The following is a 9750-nucleotide window of genomic DNA, read 5'->3' on the forward strand; positions in this document are numbered from 1 at the left end:
TATGTCATGCCTTACTGGAATGGTTTATTTGATAATATTGGTTGGGAAAAAGCAGCGGTGTAAAGTACTTAAGTATACATACTTTAAATCACTACTTAAGTAGTTCTTTGGCGTATCTGTACTCTCCCTGACTATATTTTTCACAACTTTTACTTTTACGTCACTACATTCTTAAATAAAATTCTGTTCTTTTTACTCAATACATTTTCCCTGACACCCAAAAGTACTTGTTACATTTGAAATGCTTAGCAGGACAGGAAATTGTATAATTCACACACTTATCAAGAGAACATCCCTGGTCATTCCTACTGCCTTTGATCTGGCGGACTCACTAAACACATGCTTCGTTTGTAAATTATATCTGAGTGTTTGAGCATGCAACTGGCTATCCTTAAAAAAATAAAAATAAATGGTGCCTTCTGGTTTGCTTAATATAAGGAATTTGAAATTATTTATACTTTTACTCTTGATACTTAAGTACATTTGAGCAATTACATTTACTTTTGATACTGGAGTATATTTAAAACCAAATACTTCAAGACTTTTACTCCAGTACGATTTTACTGGGTGACTTTCACTTGAATCATTTTCTATTAAAGTATCTTTACTTTTACTCAAGTATGACAATTTGGTACTTTTTCAACAGCTAGAGAAAAGTTTGGATATTGCCACACATATACCTACTTATTAACAAAATTAAGGAAGTTTCTTTTAAAATGATTCAGACATATTATCCTGCCAACCACTATATGAAGAAGTTTTTAAAAAATCGAATTGTACCTTTTGTAATGACCACCCAGAAGGAATCTGTGCCAAGACATCAGTAGATGTATATTTGAAAATTACATTTATGAAGATTTTACACTATTTGGAGAGATGTACTGCTTGGATTCTTTACCTATAATAGAAAATAAGTTGAAACTATTTTATGTAATTAATTTAATTATTCTTTTGGCCAAATTTCATATTCACAAATGTAATTTTAGAAACAAAACACCACATTTTCATACCTTGAAAAAAAATTAATTAAACTATATGTTAAGAAAATGAAATACTCTGCCAACAAGAAATCTGTTAGGCTCTAAATACTAATAAATGTGTACCTTAACAGTTAAAAAAAATAACTCTTACTTCCTGAAACAGCTAGTCATTTCCTTCACAACCACACGACGCGTCGATGTTGCTCTGGAGAGCACCTGCTGTTCTTTTGATAGCGCTTGCCAAGTAGTTGTAGCGTCTCTACTACATTAAACTTTGACAAAGAAAGCAAGAACAGGGGAAACAATGGCGAATGCCCATCGCGCCAACGTCCTGGTTACCTCCTGTTTGAAAACGCCGGTAGACCCACATACCAAGGCTCCGTTGGCGTTGTATGAAAGGCAGCGAGCCCTTCCATGTTCGCCAGCAGCTGGTCGTATTGACAATCGAGACTACGAAAAAGAGGTAAGATATCGGCAGATGAGTTTGGTATTTGAAAGCTGAGCTAAGCAAGCAAGAAATATTCTGAAATTATTGGTTGAAATGCAGCATAAGGGTGGAAAGAGGACTGGAGCGCCATCCAACACTTGGCAAGATGCCATTCATCCCACTAACCAATCCATCAACGTTATAAGTTACCTCCAATCTTTATGTTGATCTGGAGAGGAATGGAATCAATAAGCTAATTCTTTGGTCCTCCCTCATTGATCTGCTAGATAGCTTAGTCATGAAACATATTGATCATACATTGCATACAAGTTGATGTAAGTAGGCCTAATGTATATCCTATGATACTGGATAGTGATGTAAATTAAGTGGAGAATCTATTAATGAATATATTTAATGTCACTCATGTTAAAGATTGGGAAAATTCAGGTCAAGCATGTACTTATGTCGGTGGATTCTCATAAACCCATGTTTTTCTCAAATGTTACTACAGAGATTTGACTGTTTTCAGGTCAACCTGCCTGTGTGGGAGAGGATTTCACCTGTATAACTTGTGACTGGCCTATTTTTGGCTTCCCTCATTGACTAGCTTACGCTGACGTCATAGTGCCAGTAATCCTAAATGCTTAATTTCCTTTGGACAACATTATTTCAAATCCCATTTTATTTTTCCTCACTGGACAATGATCTTCCCTACATCTGGGCATCTCAAAAAATAAATACATTAGAAAGTACATTCATTTTTATCTGGCTTGTACTCTAACCAGTAGGATACTAGTTAGAATTGCTTGTCCAAGCTTTAGACATATTTTCTTAATATTTGTAAATGTATGATTTGATCTCGTCCATTCATCACCCCTAGAAAAAAGATGGAGATGGTTGGGGGCCGAGCAGCTAATGTGAAAGTTGAACACACTCCTTCCATTATCACCCACATTCTGTGCGTGACCATATGGATAGGTCATCCAAACCCACAGAGCTGGGGATAATGAGCTTAGGCCTCAAGTAGCCATCTCATATTATGTTCTACTCTACACACTTCATAACCATCCACAATATGTCCAGTCATCAGTACTACTCTTACATGATGACACACTTCCATACATTTGGCATATTAACAAAAATGGGGCCACCCATTCAAGAAATATCTGAACGTCATAGAAATACAGGTGAAAGGCTCTTTCTTCCATGCAACCATAATCCTATCCAAGATACCCGTTGCTTCCAATGACTTACTTAAGGGATAATGCCAGAGAAGCCGGTGTTTGGAGGATATATTGGCACCGATGTTAGGTCCGAGACAAAGTCGATTTTACATTTGACCAATAATGTCCTTTGTAGGCTACTTTTATTATTTGTATGGAATGGATTCCAGACACATGCTCCACAATCCGTGCACAACGTAAATGTTTTTTGCTTAATTTCCCTCATGACTTTCTTTGACTTCTCAGCTGCAGTATGACGACTCGGGGTCTGAGTACGGTGATGGGGATGCCCCCGGGAAGGGCAGCCCCCTGATTATCAAAGACTACCGAGTGACAGGGGATCACATCGACTTGCGTGAGTTCTACTTCTCCAACGAGGAGTACTATCGTAAACTGGAGGAGCTGAAGAGGGCCCACCTTCGCACCATGGCCGAGCTAGAGGGCATGTACCGCAAGAAGCTGGAGCTCAAAAGCACACCACCCTCAGAAAATGTGCAGGGGGCACTGGCACACAGGTGTGTTGTGGCTCTTGTTTGGAATTAGTTGTTTTTCTTGATTAACCATCAAGATGATAAGCTGAAGTTGGTAGGGTACATTATTTCTGCTCCTGGAGTGTACTGTACTCAGCGTCTACCATTTCTAACGTGTCAATTAATATTAGAAGGGTGTAAAATCTTTGTTCGCTCACCAGGTCGTACTTGAAGATCAGCCCCATGCCTGTGAGGCGTCTGAGGAAGGCCCACTCTGCTCTGGAGCTGAGGAGGGGCTCTGGGCTGTCGGACACATCTGACGAGGAAGGTACTGTCGACAACAATGTGGAGAAGGGTCTGCAGTCCTCCCCCAAAGAGCACATCAAGAACATGTGGCAGGACTTCAAGCTGTCACCTCGCAAGTGTCACCTGTCCACATCCTCCCACCAGAGCCTCATTGGGGACAACAAGAACGGCATCAAGGGTAAAGACCGGAAGCAAGGGCGAAAAGATGTCGAACACGAGACTTGGAAACCCAAAGTGACCGTCCCCAAGCCGTTCCACATGACGCTGCGGGAGAACCAGAAGCACCAGAAAGGTGTGAAGACACGGTCAGAGATTGAGCTGGAGAACACGGCCCTACGGAAGCAGCTGGAGGAGCTGACAGAGTGCCAGCACAAGTTCCGTGCCAGCTCCGTACCCGCCCACGTGCGCCTGCCCCTGTATGAGGAGCTCCAAGAACGCGACGAGGCACGGCGGGCCATGCGTGAGCGGGAGCAGCAGCGTCTGTGCTCCACCCAGCAGCCCTTCAGTTTCCTGGAGCGCGAACGTCTCAAGAGGGAGCAGAGAGAGGAGCAGCTCCGCAACCTCCAGCCAAACAGCAAGGAGAGAGTCCAACCATTTAGGGCCAAGCCAGTGCCCAAGGCAGTGTATGAGGCGGCGTCGGGTGAGCAACTGAAGGAGGAGCAGCTGTACCGCGCCATCAAGATGCAGATGAGGGCCCAGGAGTTGCTCAACAGCGCCTCCATGCCACCCAGCATGCTTGCACGCCACCTTAGCGAAAGGAAGTGGGCCAAGGATGAAGCCAGTGGGGACACCGCTGGATTTGAGGATGACAACAGTGCCTCTTACAGGCCTAAGATAAATACGGAGGTGCCCGACTTCGACGCCAGCTACAGGAGGTTCAAGAAGCAGCTGGAGAGCCGGCGTGACGTGAAACCTTTGACGACGTGCGAGCCGTTCCAGCTCCGGACGTCACAGATCCCCTCGCACCGCGAACGCATCCTGGCCGACATCGAGAAGGAGCAGATGAGTCCGCGGGCCAAGCGCTGGCCTTACATCAGCATAACTGGGCATGTCCGTTCACACAACTCTAGCCTCTGCTCCTCCCTCTCAGGCAGTCTGGAACAGCTGCCTGCCAAAGTCACCGATGCCAGCAAAAAACGGCAAGAGGCCGTAAGGTACTACCCACATAGAATAGCAAGGAGCGTCTCCTTTTTAGAGGAGCTAGTGAGAGCTTCAGAATTTAGTTGCTCTTTTTAGGAATAGTTATGCCCTGAAAGTTGAAACCCTTGTCTGTTGAATCCTGTGGACTTCCTATCCCTATGGACTTCCTATACACTCCCAGCTCCAAAACAACCAAATGCCCAACCTCTGACATTATTACCCCCCTAGTCCTACTTCTAGTGTCATTGGCCTTCATTTTCCCTTTTGACAAAGTCCTTCCTCTACCCATGCCTTCCTGTCATCGATGACTACCATGTCTCCTTGAGTAGAAAGGTACTTGAGCAGAGAAAGAAGGCAGAGGAAGAGGAAGCGAGATGGAGTGAGAGGCAGAAGCAGAGAGAGAAGAAGCTTGCGAAGGTGGTTTCGAAGCGCGCCCAGGCCAACGACACCCACGTGCCCCTCTCTCAGACCAACCAGTCCAAGCTCAAGCAGTTCAGGTACCCATAGAAACCCATAACATTACAATAATACTTGTAGCAACCAAGAAACTCACCCTACCTGAGACCAGTACTAACACCCACTCCACAGCCCGCCCCACATTTTCATATGGAAGTAGTGAATGGAATTGCAAACCTAAAGTGTTAATTTAACACTATTAAAAAGACTGAACCGAACATTGCCTCAATAGTCTCAATTGTGACTCTTTTTCTAGTATATTATATTGAAGAAAATGGATGGATCTCTTCATTGTTTTTATAAGACATTAAAAACATACTAATGTGTGGATACCCTTTTGTTCCTTATCCCAATTTCAGTTTCAAGTAATTGTTTCGGAATGATTTCCATATCAGTAACAGTAAGCTGCGGTTGTAAAAGTGATGTTTTTGTTGAATAGGTCAGGGTTGAGGGTTATTTGAGGGTTGTGGGATCACAGGGGTGAGAGGTTGTCTGTGTTTCAAACAGAAAGCAGGACTTTCAGCGCAGGAAGGAATACAGGGAGGAGATGAGGGAGATCCAGGAGAGAGTGAAGGGGAGGCCTCTGCTGTTGGAGCAGGTCGCACAGGTGAGCCTGAACCCCCCCCCCCCCCCCCCCACACACACACACACACACACGTGGAGTGACATGACATGGGTTGCATTTCAGTAGTTATAAGTGGCTTATTTCCTCATCTCCTCAGTCCACTCATTCACACAATAAATATATATTGCATGAATAATAAATGTATGACTGACTATTTTACCCATCACTGGTCATGGTGTATACAATTTTTCACTTCTGTCTATTGACAGATGAATGCCAAACATGCTGCAGAGAAGCACTACACAGACACCCTGCGAGGCTGTGGAGTGAGTGAGGACTTTGTCAGTGGCAAGGTGCCCAAGTCCCAGCGGCCAGGTGGCCAAGACTCTGCATGCAGGACCTCCTTCTCCAGTGACTCCAAACAAAGGTAGACTTCTGGCTCAATGACAGTGAATTATACATTTTGTAAACATACTTCATTAGTCAAAATCTCTACGAAGACAATACAGTATCACGTTGCAAAAAAAAAAAACGTTTTAGGCCTACTTCATAACCTGTGCTGTGGTCTTAGATCTTGTATACAGTATTACAGTCTCAGATGGTGATAGTGAATAGACATATAATACATAACATATTTAACACAGTCGTAAAGTTACTCATAATCAATAGAAATATTATTTTAAAGTAGTTGAGCCATGTGTAAGGGATAATCAATGAGGGATATGCGTTCTGTGGAAAATAATGAAGGACATGGAAGGTGTATATTACTTTACAGAGAATGCATAGAGCCCCGAGTTTATTATCCCTTTTATACCATCGCTATAATGTACACATTTTCCGCTAGAAATGTGTTCAAAATCCACTGAAATAGCTAGCAAATGTACTAGATAGCTACAGTAGTTGCCTTGGTAACGAAACAAACATACTGCTAGTTTAACTATCCAAACCATCAGTTTTAGCGCAGAATAACTGATGAATGTACGACCACTCAATACCGGTTGAATATGGCTGGTAAACGTCGGCAAAAAGGCGCAATTAAAATTGTTGCCAGCAGTACAGTTACAGTCACCAACGATCTGGATAACATGAAAACAGCCTAACCAACTCTGCTAGGCCAAGTAAAATGGTCTGAGTGAGTTGTTCTCTCATTTGTAGCTAGCAGTGCTTGACTGCCGTTGTGAGGTCAGAACGCTCGGATCAACGTTTCTCCTTGGCCAGAGCGTCCACTGTGCGCTCTGAATTCACTAAAGGACAATCTGACAACGCTCCGAATTTACGGACGCCCAGAGCGCACTCTGGCACTCCAGATTGAATTTACGAACACACGTTTAGCTTGCTATTATAAAAGTCGAATTCAACAATGGCAATACTGTTTTCAGTTCGACTTGTGTTGCTTTCATAGGCCACTCAAACATATAACATGTAAGAAATAACAAAATATATTGAATCCTAGCATTCTTAAATAATGCACGCTCTAGAATGCACTTCAAGCCAATCAGAAACGAGTATTCAACAATGCCATGGTAAAAGAGTTTATATGTTTTTATTTTGTTTCCTCAGTGACAAGGATGAGACCGATACACCAGCTATTTACAACACGGTCTTCCAGGATGACTACCCAGACAATTATGAAGACAGCTTTGCTGACCAAGAACTGGAAGGAGAGCAGGAGGCTGAGAAAGATGAATTAAAGTACATGAAAGAGGAGGATGAAGGCCATGACGAAGTAGGGCGGGAGAGGGAGGACATTGGGCGTTATTCAGATGATTGTGATTATTCAGATGACCATTACTCAGATGATGATGACCATTACTCAGATGCCAATGAGCATTACTTGCCCCTGGACGATGAAAAGAATGAAGGGAGTGACATCATCAAAAGGCCCAAGAGTACAGAGAGCAGCCCAAGCTATAGAAGCGGCCAGTACAGCCGAAACAGTCAGAAGTCAGAGAGTGATAGGGAAAACACCGCAATAGCAGACAAGAAAAATGACGAGGATGACTGAAAAGTCAAAGGAGTGCATTTTCTCACACGTAGGCGGACTACATTGTGCGCAAACGTCTACAACACTGACACACAGTGGTAGAGATGCTTCTACTATAAAATATCCTACCATACATTTAGCCTATCTGTCTATATGTGTGTGTGTGTGTGTGTATATATATATATATATATATATATATATATATATATGGGAAATGTGTAAATACAATTGGTTAATTTCTTGTTTATTAAAAGAAAATGGCAAATACAATTTAGTGTGATACACAGACCAGAGTCAATTGTAGTAGTAGGTTATGGTTATACAAATTGTCACATTGAACAGTTTAGGGTACTCTTTGTTTTGTGATATCCTACTATGCAGGAAATACAACACTATGACCACTTACTTTTGGATGTTTGTGATCCATTTTCTTTAGACAATTATTTGTCAATGTTTTGTGACTAAATATGTGTAGCCTAACATTTGCAAAATATTTCAGGATCATACTTTCATTTCATATATACATAACATTTGGGAACATAAAGGTGTTATGTATTTCATGTACATTAAGGGATATTTATATTTCTGTACTAGTTGTCATAAAACAATTTGGAAATAAATCATCATCAAAGCACATTTTATTGGTCACATACACATGTTTAGCAGATGTTATTGCGGGTGTAGTGAAATGCTTGTGTTTCTAGCTCCAACAGTGCAGTATCTAACAGTTCACAATAATACACACAACGATGTAAATAAAATAAAAACCTATGAGATGATGAGACCGCCTATAGGGAGGAAGTCAGAGTCCTGGCCGTGTGGTGCCAGGATGACAACCTCTCCCTCAACGTGATCAAGACAAAGGAGATGATTGTGGACTACAGGAAAAGGAGGACCAAGCACGCCCCCATTCTCATCAACGGGGCTGTAGTGGAGCAGGTTGAGCGCTTCAAGTTCCTTGGTGTCCACATCACCAACAAACTATCATGGTCCTCCAGACACACCAAGACAGTTGTGAAGAGGGCACGATAAAGCCTATTCCCCCCCCCCCCCCCCCCCCCCCCCTCCCCCAGGAGACTGAAAAGATTTGACATGGGTCCTCAGATCCTCAAAAAGTTCCATAGCTGCACCATCGAGAACATCCTGAACGGTTGCATCACTGCCTGGTATGGCAACTGCTCGGCCTCCAACCCAAGGCACTACAGAGGGTAGTGCGAACGGCCCAGTACATCACTGGGGCCAAGCTTCCTCCCATCCAGGACCTCTATACCAGGCGGTGTCAGAGGAAGGCCCTAAAAATTGTCAAAGACTCCAGCCACGCTAGTCATAGACTGTTCTCTCTGCTACCGCATGGCAAGTGGTACCGGAGCGTCAAGTCTAGGTCCAAAAGGCTTCTTAACAGCTTCTACCCCCAAGCCATAAGACTGCTCAACAGCTAATCAAATGGCTACCCAGACTATTTGCATTGTCTCCCCACCCCCTCTTTTACACTGCTGCTATTCTGTTTATTATCTATGCATAGTCACTTTAACTCTACCTACATATTAGAGTTACATATACAGGTACATATTACCTCAATTATCACGACTAACCTAACATTGACACTCTACCGGTACCCCCTGTATATAGTCTCGCTATTGTTATTTTACTGCTGCTCTTTAAATATTTATTTAGTATTTTTTTACAAAATACTTTTCTGAAAACTGCATTGTTGGTTAAGGGCTTGTAAGTAAGCATTTCACTGTAAGGTCTACACCTATTACAATTTGATTTGATACACACAAACCTAAAAGTAAAATCATGGAATTAAGGAATATATAAATATTAGGATGAGCAATTTCAGGGGCATGGACTAAAAACAGTATATACAAATGAGATGAGTAAAGCCGTATGAAAACATTTAAACATTATTAAAATGACTAGTGTTCCATTATTAAAGTGGCCAGTGATTTCAAGTCTATGTACAGTACATAGACTTGAAGTCATTTACCAACCCAAATTGATTATATATGTTTTGGGGTGTGTGGACCCCGCAGACCAACGGAAAACACAGCCGCATGGGTACTGAAGGATGGATGTTCATTTTGATTGACAGCATCTTTAGCCCGTAAAATAACAGGACAACCCTTGTACAATTTTATGACAAACCAATCGGATCACTCAAGGGCGTGCACATAGTCCAAATTTTACGCGGCGCCA

At 42.5% G+C, this 9750-nt stretch overlaps 1 protein-coding gene across 1 annotated transcript; it reads left to right on the forward strand.

Moving 5' to 3' along the window:
• Positions 1–1159: 1159 nt before the first annotated feature.
• On the forward strand, positions 1160–7715 carry fam161a (FAM161 centrosomal protein A). The gene is made up of 7 exons (XM_021557279.2): positions 1160–1443; positions 2877–3145; positions 3322–4560; positions 4876–5043; positions 5510–5609; positions 5837–5994; positions 7128–7715. The coding sequence occupies exons 1-7, from the start codon at positions 1285–1287 to the stop codon at positions 7570–7572; spliced, it is 2538 nt and encodes an 845-aa protein (XP_021412954.2). The 5' UTR covers positions 1160–1284; the 3' UTR covers positions 7573–7715.
• The last annotated feature ends 2035 nt before the right edge of the window (positions 7716–9750 follow it).

The sequence above is a fragment of the Oncorhynchus mykiss genome, chromosome 13 (genome assembly GCF_013265735.2).
Source record: "Oncorhynchus mykiss isolate Arlee chromosome 13, USDA_OmykA_1.1, whole genome shotgun sequence".
NCBI classification, from domain to species: Eukaryota; Metazoa; Chordata; class Actinopteri; order Salmoniformes; family Salmonidae; genus Oncorhynchus; species Oncorhynchus mykiss.

Bases quoted from the DNA above. Each gene is read 5' to 3' on its own strand.
- fam161a (XM_021557279.2), top strand. From the start codon at position 1,285: ATGGCGAATGCCCATCGCGCCAACGTCCTGGTTACCTCCTGTTTGAAA. The intron at 3,146-3,321 runs GTGTGTTGTGGC...TTCGCTCACCAG, and splicing joins CAGGGGGCACTGGCACACAG to GTCGTACTTGAAGATCAGCC. The intron at 4,561-4,875 runs GTACTACCCACA...CTCCTTGAGTAG, and splicing joins AAACGGCAAGAGGCCGTAAG to AAAGGTACTTGAGCAGAGAA.